We start from the raw sequence: 23,481 nt of genomic DNA on the forward strand, positions 1-23,481 counted from the left end.
AAAATGTGAAAAAGGGGAATGCGTGCATAATTTATACATTTGATATTCGGAAGTGTTAAGGAACATGTCAGTTGTTTTCGTATTCACGACATCCAGTTATGTCTCTGACATTACCCACCCGCCTTTTTTGTTGTCGAATGTATGAAATTGTTTCGAGATAACATCAGATCTCCACGTTTCATGCAGTTCTGAGACATTTGGCATTAAAAAAAAATTCGATTCAGGAAATTTCAAAATTTTTCCCTGTCTCAGAGTCTATTTAACATAATTGTTTCGAGATGGTACTAAATCTTGACGTTTTATGCAATTCTAAAACTTTTGGCATCAAACTTTTTTTTTCGATTTTTGGATTTTGGACGTTTTACTCTACATTCAGGCAAAATAAGTAGTAAAATCATAAGGCAAATTTTTGATGCATCAAAAATCACCAAAATTAAAAATATACCTGTATTATAATGTTTATGACTCAGAAATATACATCTCATCGATCAATATTATAGTTTTCATACGAACAACTTATGAATTCCAAAATATATGAAAAAAGTTTTGTTTATCATAGAAGTTTCGCACAATGTTCCTGATAATTTCGTATGAATTTCATAAGGCTTTTTATTGGAATTCCAATATTCGTGACTTCATAAGGAGGTCTTATGATTCTTGTGGCTAAAAACCATACGATATCATTATGAAATTATATATATTTTTTGCTGAGTGTACGCAAAATCATAAGCATTCGTTTTATGTTGAAAACTTTCTAGAAATTTCAGTAATGATTCTGTTATAATCAAAAGAAAAAGTATAAACAAAAAAAAACTCACGTTTGCATTTAGGACCTTTTGTCCTGGGACTATCGATGTATACAATACTATGAAGACAAACACGAGAAAAGGTCCTAACCCAAGTAACATTTTTAATATTAATAAATACTTGTAGCTATCTACATAATAAATCTTGCATTAAAACTTTAAACTCCACGAAAGCCTACTGAAAACCTCTATAGGAGCATGTTCCTGCCAAGTGGACCATTCTTCATAAGGTTTATAAAGCAAAGTGAAGAATCAGCATAAAGCTGCGTTAAAACTTCAATTTCAAGAAAATTTTGAAACCAGCTTTACGATCAACATTAATTTTATTTGGATGAAATGAATTTCCCTATGAATAAACTGTCGTTTTGATAATATTTTTCCTGACTATATGTGTCATGTCTGCGTTGAATGCAATCAGTAAGAATTCATTGGATTTTATTTACAAGTTTGAGGCTTTAACCGAACGTAAAAACTTCATGCGCTTTTATTTTTATCGTGAATGTATGGATAAAAATAAGAATTATAACTAATCGCCTTGAAATAAATACGGTTTTTGCAAAAGTCTCCATGATTTATAAAAATTATTTTCTGTGATTCATCGTCTTTTTTGTATAAAACTATTTCGTGGCGGTAAAACTTGTGCATACGTTCTGAACATGAATTATAAAAGTCCATCATACTTCCTCGTTTTTGCCTTTCGAAGTTTATTTGATGTCAATAAAGGCTACGGCAAAGAAAATCATAATGGCGTTCATGAAATTTTCTTCAATGCAAATTACACTTAATCTAAGAAGCAATGAATCAAATAGCCCACAACAAGTGTGTCATAAATGTACTTTAGAACCCTCAAATTTGCTCTGAGTGGAACTGTCATTAAATAAACACGCACACACACCAAACTAGATTTATGAAAGAATTTAACTGACAATAATGTTTTAAAGAAAATTTTTTAAAGCAATATTAAGAGAGTTTGCATGGTTTTATTCTAGTACAAATTGATTTATTTTTAGTCCAGTTGTTAGTCTAGGTAAAAGGTTTTATAGAAGCTTTAAAAACTATAAGATTACTAAAGTATCCACTACTGTGCCAAATAGAACCGAGGAAGTAACCTCATAGACTCCAGAACTATCCGAAACAGGTCCACTCCGAAATATATCCGAGAACTAATCAAACTTTGACGAAATAGAGCGGAAGGGTATTCTTCTTAATAAACAACACTAGATTTAAATCGTTCACAGTCAGCTGTCAGAAAGAGAACGGTCTTCTCTGCCGACTCCCTGCCACGACGCCATCTTGATGAGATCAAAATCGGAACTTCAAAATCAGCTGATTGCAACGTAAACAAACAAACAGTAATACATTTGTTTTACGCGTTTACCTTGTTTAGTGCACGAAAATTAGTGAATTTTTGGTCGACTCTTTTACAATAACTTGTCGGTTTACCTAAAATACAGCATACAGTGTTTTGGGACATCAAGTGGAATAATTTTCACAATTTGAGAGTCGCGATGAGTATTAAAACATCGCAGTGTTTGGGACTCGAAACGCGAGGGGCTCAACGTAATCGGTATACTTTCAAATGGCTGGTGCTCACATACCGGTGTCAGATGGGTGTTCTCTGCACGCTGATCATTTATTTAGAATTCTGCAAAACAGACTTAATTCAGATTAACTACTTTTTAGGGTAAAAGTTACCCTGTTGTACTAAATGCTTGTATACAACAAGTCCTTCCCATTTAGGAAGAGAATTAACCTAATTCGAGAATTCATAAAAATTATTTTACATTATTTCATAAAACTCTTCGACAACAAATCGACAAAATTATCATTTATACAATACATAATCATCAAAACTTAAATTTTTCCGACGTCTTTTAGATCTTCTGAGGGGTGCTTCGATAGCATCCTTTGTAGCTTTGCGTTTCCTAGTCTTAGAATTCGTATCTAAGTTTTCTTCTGGGAATCCACGAAAACAAACTTCATCATCAATAGATTTTCTGTCCACCGGCCAACCAAGCCGCGGAATTCGGTTGGTTTGTTCATAGTTTGGCTCCTGTCGTTTCTCTTCTTCTTCTTCTTCATCTTGCAATGTCGTTTCATGTTGTCCCTCCAATCTTCTTCGTGGTCTGACAGTTATCAGCGCGTTTGGCCGAACCACCGAGTCCGGATCTTTCGAAACTCTAAGTTGAGTACGATGGGCGAGAATTTGCGCGTTTCCAATTTGAACCTGGAAAGTATTAATTGAAAACCTTTTTAGAAATGTTGCCCGGACCCATCTTGCTTGATTGTGTGAATGATTATTCTTGTACCATAATTCATCTCCCGCGTTCAGATCATCTAAAGGCGTTACAGAACTTGCTGGGCCTAATTGCGTTAAATCATCATGTTGCGGGATTTCAGGAGAAGATAGATTATTTTGGTATTTGTTTTTGGGGTTGATTAAGTCAATCAACATCTTAGGTCGATAAACGAAGATTTTTTCAGATGGAAATTTACCATCCTTCGTCATACAATTTCTGAAATTTAACAGAAACAAATTTATCTGGTCCTCCAAATGCAATACTGCTATATCTGGGTCTAATAAGTATTTTTTTAAAACATCTTTTACTGTTTTCACTAATCTCTCCGCCTGGCCATTGCTAGCCGGGTTGTAAGGCGGAGTTTTTAAGACTTTTATTCCTTGTTTTTCTAAGAAATTTTTGAATGCAAATGAATTGAAAGGAGGGCCACCGTCCGTAACTAAAACATCCGGTAAACCAAATCTTGCCATAAAAGCAACTAAACATCTTAAAACTTTCTTGCAATCTGTGCCATATTTCATCCATTCCAGTTCCACCCATTTAGAAAAACTATCTACTATAAGCAGAAAAGTGCGATGCTCAAAATGGAAAAAATCTAAATGCACCCTGCTAAAAGGTCTAGTAGTTTCCTTCCATTTAGAAGTAATTTTGGGTTTTGGTGTAATCATCATACTGTTGCAACTTTCACAGTTAGCAACAAATCTTTCAATTGCTTTATTTATCCCGTACCAATAAACGAAACGTCTTGCCATTTGCTTCATTTTTACAACTCCACCATGGTTGGTGTGTAAAAGTTTGAGAATCCCACTTTGTAAAGATTGCGGTACTATAACTCTGTCTTGGAACAATAAGCATTCATCAATAATTTCTAAATCATGCTTGTTAGAAAAAACATTGGCAAAGTGTTTGTCTACTTTGTCTGGCCAACCATGCTGTACAAACTTCATAATTTGTTGTAAAAAATTGTCTGATTTTGTTTCTCCAGCAAAAAGTTTGAAATCCATCGGGAAATCATTGCTAAAATTTAAACAATGTATTACATCGTACTCTTTGGCAACAGTATCTTTTAACGGAAACCTAGAACAGAAATTCGCATTACTAATTTTAGAGGATGGTCTATAGTTTATTTCTTCTACCAAGAAGTTTTTTCTTCCAATATTATTCACTAAAATATTTTCCGCAAAAAAGTCCCTCCAGTTAGGAATGAAAACGTCTAACCAAGTTCTTCCAAAAAGCGGATAGAAATTGTTTTTGCAGTTTATAATCAACAATTTCAGATTCGCTTTTACATTCCTAAACTCCACTTTGACTACCACCTCCCCTATTAATTGCAATTCAGTCCCATTCACTACAATAAGTTTTGTCGAAGATTTACTCAAAGTTTTTGTAAAATGCGAAAAATATTGAGCTTTGCTTATCACTGATACAGAAGCTCCGCAATCTACCTCCATTTGAATCTCTTTCCCGTCAATTTTAACATTAATTAAACAAGGGCTATTAATTTTATTTATAGAGGAAACATGCATACAACACAATTCACCTGAATCAGAATCGCCGTCGTCATCAGAATCTTTAGTATTCAGACGATTAAGAAGATCAGACACACTGTCCTTGCTGCTACCAGGAACATCCACCAGATTGACCTCACGCTGTTTTTGAATCCGTCGTTTGTAACATTTCCTTGCTACATGTCCTTGTATTCCACAAAAATTGCAAACACGTCGATCCAACACTGGTTGTCTCCTAAAATCATTCCTCCACCCGGCAGGCTTCTGTCCGTTATAATCTCTAGCGTTCTCAAATTGCACTTTTTTGAATCGTCGATCGGTCAAATTCTTATAACCGAGCCTGTCTTTCACTGGAATACGTGTTTTATCTTCAAATTTACCACTGTTATTTTTATAAACATCAGCAAGATTTTGTAAAATTTTCCCTCTGCCCATAGCAGGAACAAATTTCAAAGCGAAAGCTTCGTCTTCTTTCTCAGTTATAGGTTTGGAGTTCGCACTTGCCATCTCCCAGGTTTCCAAAAATTTTTCTGCCGTAGCAAGATTCAATTTATTTTCGCTCAACAACTTTTTTTTCAACTCAATATCTTTTATCCCGGCAACCATCCTATCCAGAATGGCCTGGTCTTTATAATCACCATAATTACAAAATTCGGCTTGTAACCTTAAAGACAAAGCAAAATCTTGTAAGGTTTCGTCGGGTTGTTGGACACGAGTGTTAAAACGAAGTCGTTGGATTAAATCCGATTCGGTTCTATCCAAACGAGCTTTCAGTTTGCTAATTAGCTCTTCATAGGGAACATTTTCAAAATTGCCAGTCGGAAAAAGTAATTTTAATTGAGAAAATATTACTGGACCACCCATAGTTATGAAGTAGGCCCGTTTGTCGTTATCATCTTCAATTTTATTCACGATGAAAAAATATTTCAATCGTGTAGCCCAATCTCCGAAGGACGTGCCGTTCCGGAATGGTTCAATCGTGGCTGCAACTGTGGGCGCCATTTGAAGATTAAAACTATTCAAAATTTCACTCTGAGGATCCTAACAAACGTTAGGGATATTCGCCAATTATTTATAAAATACCAAAAAAAAAGTATAAAATTGCACTCACCGCAATAATTAACGCTTACGTGTAATCGATCCTATGGATTTCCCGTCAAATTAAACGAAATTATCGCTGCGTCTTCGTCCAACAAATTAGCCGGAAACGTCCAGATAGAAACTCCTTATGAGACAGCGACCTAATAAAAGATCAAAAATAATATAAGAATTTTGCCTCACTTAGATTTATCTCACTATAAAACCAAAGCAAAACGAATAATGAATAACACGAAATAAAGTTTAATTTAATTTTTCTTTAAAATATCGTCGAAGAAAATCTGGCACCACTGCTGCAATTTATCCTCACCTGAGAAAAAAAAATTGACGCTATGCTAAAAAACAAAATGGCTTTTTTATGAATTGCTTGGCGTCGGTATGAAAATTTAACACAATTTCTTTCGCTCTACTTCCCGTTAACTTACAGTTTTATCAATCCAGATGGTTTCTTAATTTTTAAAGATTTCCTTACTGCATCAGATAAAAGTCCGAACCGTGAAATCCTTTTCCTTCGGGTGCAATCTGCCGGGATCAAATAGCGGCCACCTTGTCGTCGCCGTCGTTTTCCTCGTCGCCAGTTAAAGTATCCACTACTGTGCCAAATAGAACCGAGGAAGTAACCTCATAGACTCCAGAACTATCCGAAACAGGTCCACTCCGAAATATATCCGAGAACTAATCAAACTTTGACGAAATAGAGCGGAAGGGTATTCTTCTTAATAAACAACACTAGATTTAAATCGTTCACAGTCAGCTGTCAGAAAGAGAACGGTCTTCTCTGCACGCTGATCATTTATTTAGAATTCTGCAAAACAGACTTAATTCAGATTAACTACTTTTTAGGGTAAAAGTTACCCTGTTGTACTAAATGCTTGTATACAACAATTACTTGTCAAAAGCGACACTTATTATAGTTGTTATAAAACAAGTAGTGATTGAACAAGCAATTACAAAACTCCTATAAATTATAATCAAAACCATAAGGCATTCGAATTGTTACTTGGGAAGTGCAAATGAGAGTTTCTCTTTGTTTACTTTCTCTTTCGAGTATTACGGTCCAATCAGCAATCTTTCCATCTAACTCTTCACATAGGATTATATCAAAATCCATCAACTTTCGATATGCACTGTAGAATTTGTTGGGAATTACTGGAATTTGCCGTAATAATTGAAAGAGAAAGTAAAATAAGAGAAACTGTCACTTGCATTTTGGACCTTTTCTAAAGTTTGTAGCTTTTGTAGCTTTCGGTCTTTTGTGCTTCTGCTTTTTGTGATATTCGGCATTTTGTAGTGTTTGGCCTTTTTGTGTTTCGGCCTTTTGTGATTCGGCCTTTTGAGGTACTTCCGAGAATTCATTTATATGCGAAAGTTTTACCAAAGACATCATATTAACAAGATATCCAGCTCTCACATTTCCCGAACAAATCATTGGCAACATCCTTTTTTGCGAGCATGTCGCCCTCAGGTGAGTTCGCATCGAATCTCATACATAGAAGTAGGGAAGAGAAATGTCAAATTCGTGCGCGCCAAAATAGCAGGGCTGCGCACCCATACAATTGACATGATATGTTGAATGTGATGCCGTGCGATGGCGTTGCTGAACTGAAGATTGATGTCGCTCCAAGCTGACAGGGTCTGGTTTTACCCTTATTATTCAGATGTCTTGACTTATTTGGCCGATGAGGCTAGTAGCTGTCAAAATCTATTCACGTTCTGTATTACAAAACCAAAACAAAAATTGGTGAACGCTGTAATTTCAAAAAATTAAAAAAAAACTTTGTTTTGTATAAATCAAATAGTTTTTGCAATGTCTTATATTGTCGCTTCGTCAGCTATAGTGCGTAATTTCTCACAGTTACTTTATTCCGGTGAGTTTTGCTTTCTAGTGCGATTCGATCAAAGTTGACTTAATTGTGTGTTCTATTCCACAGTACAGCAAACCCGACAAATTCATCGCTGGGTTGCCCCTACACTCCGGGAATTGAAGCGGCGTCGTGAAAAAATGGGCCCGGAAGCTGTTTTACCTCGATCGACTCACAGTGACTGGAATTATAATGCGGAAATTTTTGCTTTTGGTAAAAGACTATCGGAACATTTTGATGCCGGTCTGCTTCAGCAAGCATTCACCCATCAATCATTCATCGCAAAAGAAGAGGTAAAGCAGGCCCAGGTCGGTATTGATCAGCCCCAGCTTGGCCTGAAAGACAATCAACAGCTGATTGAACAGGGAGAAAAACTAATACAGCAATATGTGCAAGCATTTTTGTTAACAGCCCTGCCAAATCTCCCTGAAGAAGGAATTCATGCATTAGTCACACATCTGACAAGCGAAGATAAGCTGGCTTATGTTTCTAAACACCTAGGGACAACCGACATAATTCTATCAGCTGAGTTCCCTGTAACGGAAAGGTTGTTAGCCAACACTCTTAAAGCAGTTATTGGAGCGCTTCACAAATCATCCGGTGACGAGCGGGTGTACCTGTTTGTACGAGATTTTGTTTGCACTCAACTAAACCAACAGGACGTCAACGAATATTGGAATATTGATGATCCGTTATCGTTGTTACAGGAATATTGTAGAAAGAAGAAAATAGGCGAACCCGAACCACGTTCCATTGGGTTGATTGGTAAAAATACCATCCTAGCGGCTCACAACGTAGCAATCTACTGTAATAAAGAGTTCATCGGATCAGGATACGGTGAAAGTATCGAAACGGCCATTCGGGAAGCCGCTTGCGACAGTTTGCGACAGCTGTTCGGTACGGAACACAATATGAAGCCGATCAATTTTAGTTTGGAGCTGAGAGATATAGTTAAACATTTGAAACAGCATGAACTGAAGGGGCAGTAGATAATAAAAAAGAAAACTGTAGACTAAAACAACTAATAAAAATAGATCAAACTCGAAGAATTTGGAGACAGACTGATTTATTTTTACAGAATGAGAATTCCAAATAAGTTATTGTTCTGAATAAAGGTTCGGTTTTTTAACAAACCCCTAAATGTTCACTTTCTGAGACGGCCAGTAATAAGTCGTCACTCATTTACGCCCGAGACGTCAGAAAGTATATAGAACCTCAATGCAATATACTTAGAGTGTTACATAAATGCGTAAACTTTGCGTCGACTTAGCATTTTAAATTGAACTTATGGGCAGGGAGGTATGGCATATTCAATTTGAACTACTTAAATCATTGATGAGCCGAATGTGAAACGGAAGAAGCTAGAGTAATTTTCTTTTTCAAATACTGCGAGTCTTTCAATTACTTCGTTAGACAGTACACAGCGAACAGACATTTAAGCTAGTACAAACTTTTTTCAAAAGTTCTGTGTAAAGCATACAAATCTAATTTATTAAAAATGCGATTTTTCATGCAAGAATTTCCATTGTACGCCAGTTCGAATGCAAGATCTCAAGCTATATTACTGGCGTGGATGCCAGCAACGTTGCCAGGTACACTAATTTCATGGTGTTTTACCGATTTTTGACCTCTATTGAGGTTTCTATGCCCCCCCCCCCCCCCCCCCCTACTGAAAAATGGGTGGCCAACACGTTTCCTGATGAAAACAAAACAATATGTAAAAGCGATTCACACGCAGCATCAAGTGACTATCAGCTGCATGGAACGATTACGAAACAACAACATTAATTGTAAGCAATTCATATGAAAGTACACTACGTCAAGTTCACGGAACATTTTAACGTCGGATACGTGAGCAATATTCGACTAAAAAAATTAATAAATAATAATCTGGACGTCGACGAAAGTTGATTGACCGTCTGAACCGTGTTTAATGCATGCGTTTCCTGATGAAAACAAACCAATCTCATTTGCATTTGTGGTTGTAAGTGAGCTGTCAGAGACCCTAATACAGCAATACAGATATGTTCTCTTAAAATACCGAAAATTCACGGATCATATACATACAGATAAATGAAGACAAATACGAGAAAGGGTCCTAAGTGCAAATGACAGTTTCTCTTTGTTTACTTTCTCTTTCGAGTATTACGGTCCAATCAGCAATCTTTCCATCTAACACTTCACAAAGGATTATAGCAAAAACCATCAACTATCGATATGCACTGTAGAATTTGTTGGAAATTACTGGAATTTGCCGTAATAATTGAAAGAGAAAGTAAATCAAGAGAAACTGTCATTTTCACTTGGGACCTTTTCTAATGTTCATCGAGGAATACCGATTTTGGATTTCAGCGTGGATAGGCATGCGGATGTCTTGGTTTTTTTTCTTTGCTTCAATGAGCCCTGGTGACATTTTCCTGGTACTTATGTAGCAGAGATTCTGATACCGATAGATTTTTGCGCCGAATACAGATTTTTGGAAAAATGACCTGACGACGCTGGATGTCAGGTCATTTTTTAATAATTTGTGATCAAGCCAAAAAACAGTCTGTGCAAAATCCGTAACATAATAGGTGATCGGAATTATTTTGAGCAAAAAAAAAGTCGGATATTTATTTTCTCCCTAGCAAATTGAAAACTTTTTGGTGCTCATCTGTTATCGATTTCAGAAATCTAACAGATCGGCTGAAAAGTTCGTATCGTTTCTATGAGAGGGCGCCACTAGAATTAAATCCATACCATTTTCAGTTAGTACCAACCTTCAAAAGATACGTGTATAAATTTGACAGCTGTCTGATTATTAGTTTGTGAGATATTGCATTTTGAGTGAAGCTACTTTTGTTATTGTGAAAAAATGGAAAAAAGGAATTTCGTGTGTTGATGAAACACTACTTTTTGATGAAAAAAAGTGCCGCCGATACCAAAAAATGGCTTGATGAGTGTTATCCAGACTCTGCACCGGGCGAAGCAACAATTCGTAAGTGGTTTGCTAAATTTCGTACTGGTCATATGAGCACCGAAGACGATGAACGCAGTGGACGTTCAAAAGAGGCTGTTACCGATGAAAACGTGAAAAAAATCCACAAAATGATTTTCAATGACCGTAAAGTGAAGTTGATCGAGACAGCTGACACCCTAAAGATATCAAAGGAACGTGTTGGACATATTATTCACGAATATTTGGATATGAGAAAGCTTTGTGCAAAATGGGTGCCGCGTGAGCTCACAATCGATCAAAAACAACAACGAATTGATGACTCTGAGCAGTGTTTGGAGCTGTTATATCGAAATAAAACCGATTTTTTTCGTCGATATATAACAATGGACGGAACATGGCTCCATCACTTCACTCCGGAGTCCAATCGACAGTCAGCTGAGCGGACTGCACGCGATGAACCGAACCCCAAGCGTGGAAAGACTCAACAATCGGCCGGTAAGGTTATGGCGTCTGTATTTTGGGATTCGCATGGTATAATTTTCATCGACTACCTTGAAAAGGGAAAAAACATCAACAGTGACTATATATATTGGTATATTGGTTTGCTCTCCGAAATCTACCATGGAGAGACCCATTAAACCTTCCAAGTTATAATGATCGTTGCCGACTGATCGAACTGGATCTGCTGTGTGTTCGTAGAAACGTCTACAAGGCTGTTTTCATCGCTGATTTAATACAATCACATATTGATTGCCCTGATCTCCTACGATTGGTCAACTTTGACATCCATCGTCGCAATCTTCGTTCACATCCATTTTTACGAATCCCTCGTGCTAGAACTAACTACGGATATAATGAACCGTTTCTCAGTATGTGTCGTTTGTTTAACAGTTGCTCGCAGGTCTTTGATTTTCATCTCTCGCGTAATGCGATAAAACGCTTATTCAACGATTCCTTAACTATCCAGTAAATAAATGTTCACCATCTTCATTGGAAACTAATCAGATTCGCCGAAACTAACCTGTTCGTCCTCTCTTTCATTTTCTCCGTCTTCCACCATCTTTTCGTTCACTAATTAGATCTACATGCCGGTTCTAACCCCATCGTTCGTCCACGCTCACTCACTGCTCCCTCAACTAACCTTCTTCTTCCATCTTCATATCCACTTTGCTCTTCTATCCCGCCTTTCAAGGAAGCTGCTCTGTAATGCTGTATTATTGTGCCATCAACTAGTTATAGAGTTAGTGATTTAGCTTTAACTGTTAGTTTTAATTGTTACACACTTAAATTTTTTAGCTGAGTCTCGGCAAAAAAATGCCGAGATTCGCACAGCCGAATAATCAGCAATCATCTCGGCAAAAATAAAAGTACTGAGCGTCTCGGCATCCTAAAATTTGACAAACGTCAAATATTGCCGAAATCGTCAGCATAAGATTTACTGTTTGCTCAGTGAAACGTTCTCTGAATATTCGGCAATCCAATAAAACGAAAAAATGAAAAAAATAAATTACCGAATCATCAGTATTTAAAAATCTAGTCAATTAATTTTGTTTGTATTTTTTCAACATTATAAACACGCCATTCAGGATAAAAAATTCATTTTATTAACACTTAAAGGAGGCTTACAAATTTGTTGCCAGTAGTGCTTAAAGCCTACCAGAAAACATGTAGCATAAATAAAAAGCGGCGTTTCCAGAGGCGGCCACCTTGAGTCGAGCTGGAAATATGAAAATAAAACTATATATTGATTTTTGGCTTACAAAAATGTTCAATATTTAATGATGCATATACGGTATTGTTCAAAAAATAAACTTACTTTGATCTATTGAATTATTCCATGCATTGGGTTAATTTTTCGCATATCCCCCAAAGTTTTGTCTCGAAGACGCTTTGAGCCCCGTCTTGGGTGTTTTTCCCTTATAATCGCGAGTGCTCTGATAAAGTCGCTTTTTATAAAGCGAAACATGTCACTATATTTATTCAATATTTTTACTTGCAAGTGGTTCCACACTTCTTCGAAGATTATCCATTTTTTCACTCGAGAATTTCATTAGAAAATAATTGCACAATGCGAAGCGAAAATGTAACGCGGCAATAAATGACAGCTGTCGTGCTGGATCTCGGCAACAGCTAGCGCATATTCCGAAATCTCGGCAAACGTCTCTGCTGATGTCGGCATATCTGTTGTTTACTGATAAATTCAGCAAGCAATTATGCCAAATTTCGGCAAAGTGGAGTATTTTACCGAAATATCAGTGAATGCATTTAACGAAGCTCAGAAACATGCGTATTGATTACTGAGCAATCAGCAAATTTACGTGTTGCTGATCAGTTTCGGCATTTTGTTATGCCGAGCTCAAGAAATGGTTTTAAGTGTGTAGTTTTAAACGTAAATGTATCTGTTGGATCATTGTAATCTGTTGATACAAAAGATGAGGAGGTTTTATGCCTGCTGGAGAGAGAGATTGCTATATTTCATCTCCATCGGGCTTTTCCCTGCTCCCCAAAATAAATAAATAAATAGCGTTCTTAGAGCGTTTGAAGGACGAAATTTAAAAAAAACGGCCTCATTTGAAGAAGAAAAAAGTTTTGTTTCATCAAGACAATGCACCGTGCCACAATTCGATGAAAACCATGCTGAAATTGAACGAATCGGGCTTCGAATTACTCCCTCATCCACCGTATTCTCCAGATTTGGCTCCCAGTGACTTTTTCCTGTTCTCAGACCTCAAGAGAATGCTCGCTGGTAAAAAATTTAGAAGCAATGAAGAGGTAATCGCTGAAACTGAGGCCTATTTTGAGGCAAAGGATCGTACTACAAAAATGGTATCGAAAAGTTGGAAGATCGCTATAATCGCTGTATCGCCTCTGATGGCAATTATGTTGAATAATAAAAACGAATTTTGGCAAAAAAATGTGTGTTTCTATTAAACGATACGAACTTTTCAGCCGAACTGTTATGAAAAGCTGTGATCGATTTCAGAAATCCCTAAGACAAGACCTGACAACTAGCTTCTTAATCTTCCTTCCGAATCAGCGTTGCCAGGTCATTTTTCCAAAAATCGGGCAACGTTGTTCCGAATCATCCTTCTCGTCATTTTCGCCCTGTATATGGAATAAATACCAACGTTTCGGCTACAGTGTAGCCATACTTACAGATTTTTTAATAACTTTATGCTAAGAAAAAAATATTTAATAAATTTAAATTCTTTGACTCGGTTTTTGATTTGAAATAAACATGAAAAATGTTTTGGTGAATGCTTGTACTTGTACACACTTAAAACTAAATTTCGATCTCGGCGAAAAAAAGTTCGGCTGTGTAAAAATGCCGAAAACGAACGGTGAAGCGATATTTTACTGAAATTTCGGCTAAGATAGCTTTTTCCAAAATACTCGATTTATTATTTCCGATTTCTCGGCAATTCAAAATGTTATACTGATATTCGGTTATGTAAACTACCATATTTACCAGTAAATGGTTGTTTTACCGTAATCAGCAAATTAATGATATCCACTTACCAAAATCTCAGTAAACAGTTTTCAGACATCTAAATGTTGCATATTAGTGAATTTGCATATTAGCGAATAAAACAAATCGCTTTGGTTGTGTATTGAAATGAAAGAACATATCAAATTGAAGTGCTATTTACATATGAATCGACCGTGCAAATTTTTATCAGTGCAGGCGGATTGCTACCTGCCCTCTCAGAAGAAAACGCTCAACGGTGGTCCATCGTTGGTCCAATACGTTGGATCGTTGCTCCAATGAAAGTTCAATCAATCGTTCAACGGGAGGCCATCGTTGAGCCCTTTTTTTAATATGAGGAGTTGGAGCCACGTTGGATTAGTTTTACTGGAGAATTTCCGAAGTTTTTTCCACTTTTTTTTTAAATTAACACTACATACCTGTACAGTACTTCTACTTCACGTAGAATAACGACAAATTTTCTTTCTATATAAAGGTAACATCTAATTTTCACACTATTTTTGCAAGAGAAAAACAACAACAACCCGTTCCAACAAACTGAACGAATATTTCGTGCAGTACAGTCACGTACCCAGAGGGACGGCCCAAGGGGCCCAGGCCCCTCCCGAAATCAAAAACAGATATTTAATTATTTAGAAGGTCTCAGACATGTGTTACAGAAATAACAAGACAGTAAACGTAAAGAAATGTAATACAATAACAGTTTCAGTGGAAAAGTTTAAAGTGTCTGTTAAAAACACCAGTAAAAGGAACACCGCGAATTAGGCACATCAGCAATCTTCGGTAACAATATTTTTTATCTTTGGGCCCCTCCCGAAACGAAATCCTGGGTACGGACCTGGTGCAGTATGTCGTTCAACAAGCGCTCAACGACCAACAAAATAGAACGGCCCGCTGAGAGGATGGTGATCAACAACCATTAAATTTCTTACACACATTAAGGTATCTACTTAAAAGTATTTTCTCTGTGACAGTAAGTCATATAAATTCAAACGACAGCATTATGACGAATTAATTTTTATTGAGAAAATAAATAGTTTTTTGTTAATAAGAACTGTGGTTTAGGTGCCTGTTATGTACGTGTATTAAATAAAATTATCAAATAAAATATTTCTTCGGGTGCCATTTCTGTTAAGGTGATGTTCAATCGAATCGTGGAAAGTAGAGAGCAGAATAGAGTTAACTACTCAGCTATAACGTTACTCTGTAGATACTTTTGGAAGAAACGATCCGATTCCAGCACTGGATCAGACTCGGTTATAATTTGGGTCAATTTCGGGTTCTCTAGCATAGTAATATGATTACCTTCCAGGAATTTCAAGCTTACATTGGATTTAGTATACTCAGATAGGCCGTAATCTTCCTCAATATCGACAACTGATACTTCGGTAGGGCGAACCAACGTAATTGGTGACTCCAAAGGCTGGATTTTATTGACATCGGTCAACAGGGTGATCTTGATACGGTTAAATAATGCCTTAGTCATCATTCGCAGATATTCCTCAGAGTAGATGTTCTGGTCTTTTGCTAGTTCCAGTAACTTATCGATGCGAGATTCAAATGTAGTACACTCGGTTATAATTGGTAGTACATCAGTGGTTTCATCGGGGAATATTGTGTTTAAAATACCGGCGATCAACACGATTTGAATGGATTCTTCCGTCCAGTTATCTGACATTTGATCAACCGCCAGTTTATGAAGAAACTTAGGTGCTCCATCAATCAGTAGAATTTGTCCACGTTTACCGGTTTCCTCCAATAACCGAGCTAATTCCAACGTAACAAAAGCACCGAACGAGTATCCGACTAGATAGAAATGTTCGGCCCCTTTGAATACGTTCTCGATTACATCATTAGCTAGAAATTCGCTTATTTCTGCTATGCTGGTCATGTTGATAGTCTTCGTCAATTGAGTAATGAAAGTTGGCAAAGTTAGTTGGCTAGCGATGTTGTGCCAGGCATTACCAGCGACTCCCTCGATTCCGGGTGTCAACAGGACGCAGGCGTTATATTTCTTTGAGTCGTTCTCAGATTGTAATCGTAAAATCGTGTGTTCACTGTTAAATTCATCGCCCAGATTACGCAGCAGCATAGCAACTCCGGTTGGTGTTTTCTCGTTGGCGAGTTTTAGTTTCACGTTCTCGTCGGAACTTGCCTTGGCTTCCGTTAGCTCTTGTAGCTTCATGAACGTCAGCGAACGAAGGTCTTGAGGTGTAAGGAATAACTCGTACTCGCGTTCCAATGTCTGCTTGATCTCTACGGCCATTAACGAATCCATACCCAGTTCCGATAGCGTAGTATCCATCGATACCGATTTTATGTCACGAATACTCATGATGTTCATCACTGATTCGATTATGTTATCTTTTCCGCTAGTTCGAATGCGTTTCTCGGCGACAACCATACTAGCGACTATAGGATCCGGTGTCGTCAGTAGAGGGTCTAGCTCTTGAAGACAAGAAGATATGCGTTGCTGGAGGGTTCCTCCAATTTCCATATCTAACTTATCCTCTTGCATGTCAGCTACTAAACCAACTTCACCAACAGCTCCCCACTGAATAGCCTTGGCTGGAAGACCGTTGGCATGACGATGCTCAATGAGTCGCTCCATCACAGAATTTGCCATACCGTAATTACTTTGACCACCATTTCCACGTCCACAGGACACACTAGAGAAAACGATAAAGTATTCCAAGCGAGGACACATTTTACGGCTTAGTTCATCCAAGTATTTGGTAGCCAATGCCTTTGGTCCCATGCATTCCGCAAACTTGTCCACCGTTTGGTTCTCGAAAATACTATCACGTAGTTGAACAGCTAGATTGTAGATGCCACCTACGGGACCCAATTTGGTAGCAGCTAACAACAATGCTTCACATCCCTTTCTGGTCGCAATGTTTTCGGTGTTTACAACAATATTTACTCCATATTGTTCCCAAATTCTGTGGAAAATCGGGTTGTTTTATGTACGTGCAGTAAACATAATAAAAATGATAAACTTACTTGATTCTATATGCCTGATATGGTTTGGAGACACCCTTACTCGAGCTCATTACAAGCTTACGGCATCCTCGAAGTACTAACCAATCTGCAAGTTCTAAACCGAACCCTCCCAAACCTCCGACAACTACATAGGAATGATCTGGATTGCAGTACATTCGAGGGAGGTAGTCGATTGGAAGCGAATGATCATCGTTCGGATTTTCACGAATTTTCAGCAGAACCTTTCCAACATGTTTGCCGCTAGCCAAGAACCGGAAAGCATTCTCAATTTCGCTAGCCGGAAATACGTTACTTTTCAGTGGTACAATGATTCCGGATTTAATATCTTTGTCTAGCATATTCTTCAAAACCATCTTTTCTTCTGGTGGAGCAGTGAAAAGGAAATCGACCAGTACTGCGGTGAACGACAATGCTCGCAGGAAGCGGTTCAGACCAAGCTTGGTATCATTTGCCATATCATATTTGCCGATTTCCAAAAACTTTCCATACTTACCCAAGCACCGCAAGGAAGCATGAAGTTTATCCTCCGATAGGGAGTTCAATACATAGTCAACCCCCTTTCCGTTCGTGCGGTACATAATCATTTTTTCGAAGGATGTGTCACGCGAGTTGCCTATGTCCTCTGCCTGAAGTTTCGGGAATGTTTGCAACAAGAAATCTCGTTTAGCTTGACTGCCAACCGTGGTGTATACTTTTAGACCATATGCAAAGCATACACGAATTGCTGCCAGTCCGACGCCACCACTTCCAGCATGAATAAGAATAGATTGACCTTTTTGAATATGCGCATTAATGAACAGAGCACAATAAACGGTGGTGTAAACCACAGGTACGGTTGCCGCTTCTTCAAGTGTCCACTTATCCGGAACAGTCCAGGTCAAGGTATCATCACATTCCACGTGAGTTGCCATAGCACCAGTGGTAACCATACCCATTATACGACGTCCACTTTCGCCCATTCCAGAAAACTCAAACCCAAGTTCACACTGCTGTTCGATACGGGTTAGATTGGCAAAATCAGCTGACAGTTTACCGGCAGCAAACATCACATCGCGGAAGTTCAATGAGCTGTAGCTAACTCGTACCAGTTCTCCTTTCGGTCTACGCTGGTTAAACGGTCCGCTTAACCATGTCATAGATGATAAATCACCTTTGGTTAAAGCATTAGCATAGCAATGATCACGTCTAGGTTTGGTAACTGCTGGCTGCACTAGCTGAAGATGGCGATACGTTCCCCACCGACCATTTCGGTAGATGTTAATAGCGAGGCCTAGCTTTAAATGAACCTTATAGATCGGGTTATCAAGTTCAAAGGACGGGGCTTTCGGGTCATCGATAAAAACACAACTAACCATTCCACCGTCCGGTTCTTTGCGAATACAGTTCACTAGACCAATAATTCCCGAAGTGCGATCCCCTTGAGACACTACGATAACCGATCCCTGTTTCATGGCTTCTCTAAGTTTGGAGATCCATTGATATTGTTCATCGTTAGCTGGAAGACTAATGATGGTGGGGCTTCCCAGGTACTTGCGTTTGATACGTTGCAAAAGTACGTACGTTTCGTTTTCAACTGGGATAACTGCTATAAGTTGATATCCCGCTGGAGCCACAATGCTATCTGAAGCTAGGTTTGGTGCCTCCCGTGAAAGGATGAATCCGCTATCGTGCAGACTGCTAGCCGCTTCCTCGATCAATTCTGGACGACTTAAGCAGTGAACTGAAACCAGGAAAAGGCAGTTCGACTGTGTTGAGAGCTTGCCATCCTCGACGTGCACTGTGGGCAACGATATTTGCTGCTGTGAGAGGAACATAAGATCGGCTGTTACAAGCGGAAGGTCCCCCAAAGCTTCAGCAAAGAGAGGAGTTATCGGTGTGTCATTGTGGAAGTCTACTTCAACGGCCTTAACCTTCGGAACCGGAATATTCTCGAGAGCCAACTGAACGCACACTCGTACAGCATCAGATTTAGACATCTTCGGAGCGGGAATGTGCGAGATAAACTGATAAGATTCTAGCACGGGATAGCCAGGGGGCTTCCTACGTCCAACGGTGCTAGCTTGCAGACCAATGATTTCGATACCTCCACAACGTATTGTGTTGAGCACTTCCGAGTACTTGAAGTCGAAAACTTGCTGGCCTTCATCCATTGTATTGGCGATGGCCAGATGCATTTTGGGATCGATTCGCATGCGCTCCAATCCTGTTGGAATCATAAGTGAACGGCTATCCTTGCCCACGATGCAACATTGTAGTAGACAATCCAAAAAGGACACCCAGTTTAATTCCCAGTTAACTTTTCCGCAGCGAGCATCGGCGCGTGCTTCTTTCACCGATCGGAACGCTCCGTTATAGTGATATCCTCGGAGACGCAGTTCCTTGTAGAAATCGCGTGCTTGAAGAATGGGGTAATCGCTCTCTGGTGGATCCGGAATTTGGGAGAGCTGAATATTTTCAACGTGTTTGACATAACCAGTCACCACTGCTGCGGATCCTTCGGTAATCTGAAGAAATATAATTTTTACAATTTTACTCTTCTACTAGGATGCTGTTGTTTACCTCGAATCGGCCGGTTCCCGGTTGCAGCATCACGGTAAACTCGATTTCCTGGTCCTTGGCAATTGAAGTCGCCCGCAAAAACTTTACATCTTCAAACTCGACTTCTAAATCGAAATACATTGGTCCCCGAACCATAGCCAGTGTTTCCCAAGCTAGATGTAAATATGCAGTTGCTGGGAACAGTACACGACCGTCGATTACGTGGCCAGAGATGTAACTGTAGTCCTGATCACTAAGTTTAATCTTCACACGACGCTCACCACTCTTGGAGGACTTCTGCATTTCGAATTTCGTCACAAACCAGTCCTCACTGTGATCCCATCGAACCAAGTGCGAGATCATCGGTGTTCCACGGGATACTGGAAATTGCACTTGTGGGTATAGTCGCGATACTGGAATGTCCAAGCCGTTAACGTACAATCTAAAATGAAAGAATTTGTGGAATTATGCCACGTATTTTCAATAAACAGGGTAACTCACTTTCCAAGAGCGTTAAACAAATATTGAACATTATCTCTATTGCCACGTTTGGTCAAACCAATATGAACCGCATTTGGCATTGATTTCTTCAGAATAGCCTGCAGGAGACCATGCGGAGCGATTTCGATGGTCATTGCGTTGTTTGGAAGCAGTGCCGAGGTTTCCTCGAACAAAACTGAACTTAACAGATTGTTCGTGTGGTAGTGAGCCGATGAATATTGACTCTCGGTTTGATCCCAACGAATTTTGGGTACGGAAGAGCTCAACCACTTGGATGAACGCTTCTTTGGTTCGGGAATCACTTCATTCAAACGTGCCAAAAGACGTGGTCCCATTTCGGCAATGTATTTACTATGGTACGGTATGTTGGAGCATGGAACCTCTTTCGCAAAGATACCCTTGCCCGTAAGCTCCTTTACAAAGGATTCTACATTTTGTTTCGGACCAGAAATTGTACACGAATCCGGCCCGTTGTGACAGGCGACCTCAATACCCGATGGCAGCATTGTTCGAATCTTACGATAACCCAACCCAACGGCGGCCATTGAACCGAATACAGTTTTAGTTTCCAAACTCGCCATACCACGAGAATAGGCCGAAAGAATCATCTGTTCGGCCGTGAAACAGTTGTCTGCATATGCACATCCCAACTCTCCAACCGAATGTCCGATGACATAGTCAGGTTCAATATCTAATGACCGAAGCACGTCTACGATGCCGATCTGTACCGCTGCGATTCCAACAAATGAATGTAGAATATTTTCGTATTTACACTCTTTCGATGTCAAAATTTCCATCAAATTAAGACCTCTCTTTTCCAGAATGCGATGACAGTTTTCGATGGAATTTCGGAAGATCGGTATATCTATCAAGGAACTACCCATCTCTGTCCACTGCGATCCCATTCCGCTGAACACCCAGACTAGGGGTCGTTTCAAACCAGTGTAGTGCTGACAATCCCGTCCCAAACAAATGGCATTTTCGGTTTCGTTCTTAGCATATACTCCATAGCCTCTAAATACATTGCCGGGGATTGACTCGCTTTGAACATTATGCAAGAGTGCCACATATTCTGCATCTAAATGACGGTTGCTCATATCGGTTAGAATTGCATCGATAGCTTCCTCAGTTCTGCCAGACCAGGTAATCAGTCTTGGAAGATTATCGTCTGGAACGCCACCGTTAACTTTCTCCTTTGTGTTACCTTTGAGTAATGCATGAGCATTGGCTCCACCGAAACCAAACGAGTTCACAGCTATCAACGGACCTTCCAACGGTATTGGTTCAGAGACGACAAACAACCTTCCTTCAACTAGCGAAGGAATATCCTTTCGGAGATCGGTGAAGTTAATGTTGGGTGGAATCATCAAATTTTCAAATGCCAACACACTTTTAGCGATTGAGCAAATGCCAGAGCTAGATTCCGAATGACCAATGTTTGACTTTACTGATCCAACGGGTAATGGCTTCTTACGTCCGGTGCAGAAAATTTTGTCCAATCCTGCACATTCCTCGGGATCGCCCACTACAGTACCGGTGCTATGGGCTTCAACATAGTCGACGGTTGAAGGATCAATACCGATTTCTTGGTAGAATTCCGTGAGTAATCGACGTTGCATCAACCCTGACGGATAAGTTATACCTTCCTCCTTGAAGCCATCGCAATTTGTCTTGGAATAAACAAGATTAGCGTAGATGCGTTTGGCGTCACGCGCTTTCTGCAGATACACCACAGAGATGGCTTCTGATCGAGTATAACCGGAAGCATCCTTGTCGAACGGTCGACAATAGCCATCCGCAGCCAGGACACCCAGACGAGCAAACTGCAACGTAACGTATGGATGAAGCAACAAATTCGATCCACCCACGATGGCAGCATCGCATTCTCCATTACGAATAGCATTGAATGCGCAATCTAACGCATACATGGAGCTACTGCAAGCAGTGTCTAACAGAAACGACGGCCCGTTCAAACCCATGGTATAGGATATCCGATTTGCCATCATTGCCCTGGAGCAACCGGTAATACCGAAACCACCCGAAGATATCTTTTCGTAGAACCAAGTTTTCTCCGACTCAGCAAAACAGGCACCAACAAACACTCCAGTTCGTGAACCACGGACTGTTTTCGGATTCACACCAGCGTCAATGACGGCTTCGTAGGCATGCTCCACCAGTATACGGCATTGCGGATCCATGGTATGAGCCTAGAATGGCAGAAGGTTTATGATTTTGGAATTTCTAATGTATACTGCTTCATTTTCTAACTAACCTGTTTAAAGTGCACACCGAAGAACGTAGCGTCGAACTTCTCCAGGTTATTGACCTTTCCCATCCGACGCGGAATCTCCACATTACTGTGGCGCCAGCGAGTTTCCAGATCGTCAACCATATCGATTTTGTTATACAAATTGTAACCGAATTCCTTCACACTGTCTGAATTTGGGAACCGTCCAGCAATACCGGAAATGACGATCTCATCACCCGGCAGAGGTGGCTTAGCCCGGTGCTCAATCGCAGGATTGTCAATTTCGGAACTCATTGTTCTTGTTTTTTTGTTGTTGTTGTGTTATGTTACTTTTTCCTCAATTCGTTTGAACACAAATCACTCTCCAATCACCTTCAAACTAGTTACCACATAAAACACACCACACCAATTCAGTTCTTAAACTATGTTCACTGACGAACAACAATGAAGTTTTGTCCGAGTTATTCTGAGCTTCTCCAGTTTCCACAGTGCGCATCTGAGTCCTTTGTTGCGGTATAGTCTGCAGGTATCCTCTATCCAAGCATTGACACTGAACTTGAACCACGGTATAAATGCACCTATCACACGTTACAGGAGTTATCGGCCGCGAACTAGTTATAACACCTATTAAATATTCATACAATAACTACACAATAGAAGTAGAAGGACCCGACAGTTCAGAACTCAACGCGCGGCACAGCGACTAGTCAGCTAGTGAACCTCGTGCAAGCAGCGAAAGCTATTTTATAGGTATGACCCTTAGCTTTGAGGCGACTTTCGATTAATGATTCCACGCATCTGATTAATACTTTACTTTCATTAAGCTTTGAACCAGTACGGGTAGGAGGTAGCTATGGTAGCTGAACAATACACATATTTGACTGGTCAGGAACATCGATTGATGCTTTCGATAACGAGGTATCACCTACTGAACGCACCGTGATTGTATATTTGCATAACTGACACCAGGGGGATTGTTTTTGGTATTTTTAACAACCCCTTTTCCACCGTTTTCCATTGCGTTATCGTTCATTTCTTTATACTTCTTCGGAAACCGCACCCGTAAAATACGGTTCACCGATGCCGTTGATGATCCGGACATGTTATGGAAGTAGATATAATGTAGACAACGTATGAACGTGCTTAACCTTTACGACCTATTCATCCACCAGGGTACCACCACACAGCCAAC

The 23,481-nt window shown here is 39.4% G+C and overlaps 3 protein-coding genes across 4 annotated transcripts; 1 reads left to right on the forward strand and 2 right to left on the reverse strand.

Annotated features, from left to right (window-relative positions):
- Positions 1–2,611: 2,611 nt before the first annotated feature.
- On the reverse strand, positions 2,612–5,900 carry LOC131432541 (uncharacterized). Of its 2 annotated transcripts, none has more exons than XR_009229890.1 (2): positions 5,726–5,900; positions 2,612–3,033 (listed from the first exon to the last, which is right to left on the reverse strand). XR_009229890.1 is itself a non-coding variant. In XM_058598878.1 (2 exons), exons 1-2 carry the CDS (start codon positions 5,614–5,616, stop codon positions 2,987–2,989), a joined length of 1,017 nt encoding a protein of 338 aa, XP_058454861.1. In that variant the 5' UTR covers positions 5,617–5,645; the 3' UTR covers positions 2,612–2,986. The 2 variants fall into 2 exon arrangements, 1 of the variants encoding a protein (XP_058454861.1); XM_058598878.1 differs by lacking the exon at positions 5,726–5,900 and adding an exon at positions 4,647–5,645.
- A 1,518-nt stretch (positions 5,901–7,418) lies between these two features.
- LOC131432251 (large ribosomal subunit protein mL44) lies at positions 7,419–8,629 on the forward strand. Its single transcript, XM_058598397.1, has 2 exons — positions 7,419–7,580; positions 7,644–8,629. The coding sequence occupies exons 1-2, from the start codon at positions 7,520–7,522 to the stop codon at positions 8,561–8,563; spliced, it is 981 nt and encodes a 326-aa protein (XP_058454380.1). The 5' UTR covers positions 7,419–7,519; the 3' UTR covers positions 8,564–8,629.
- A 6,371-nt stretch (positions 8,630–15,000) lies between these two features.
- LOC131429605 (fatty acid synthase) lies at positions 15,001–22,990 on the reverse strand. The gene is made up of 5 exons (XM_058593835.1): positions 22,314–22,990; positions 20,042–22,248; positions 19,562–19,982; positions 17,003–19,506; positions 15,001–16,941 (listed from the first exon to the last, which is right to left on the reverse strand). Exons 1-5 carry the CDS (start codon positions 22,581–22,583, stop codon positions 15,183–15,185), a joined length of 7,161 nt encoding a protein of 2,386 aa, XP_058449818.1. The 5' UTR covers positions 22,584–22,990; the 3' UTR covers positions 15,001–15,182.
- Between the last annotated feature and the right edge of the window lie 491 nt (positions 22,991–23,481).

The sequence above is a fragment of the Malaya genurostris genome, chromosome 2, assembly GCF_030247185.1.
Source record: "Malaya genurostris strain Urasoe2022 chromosome 2, Malgen_1.1, whole genome shotgun sequence".
Classification (NCBI taxonomy): domain Eukaryota; kingdom Metazoa; phylum Arthropoda; class Insecta; order Diptera; family Culicidae; genus Malaya; species Malaya genurostris.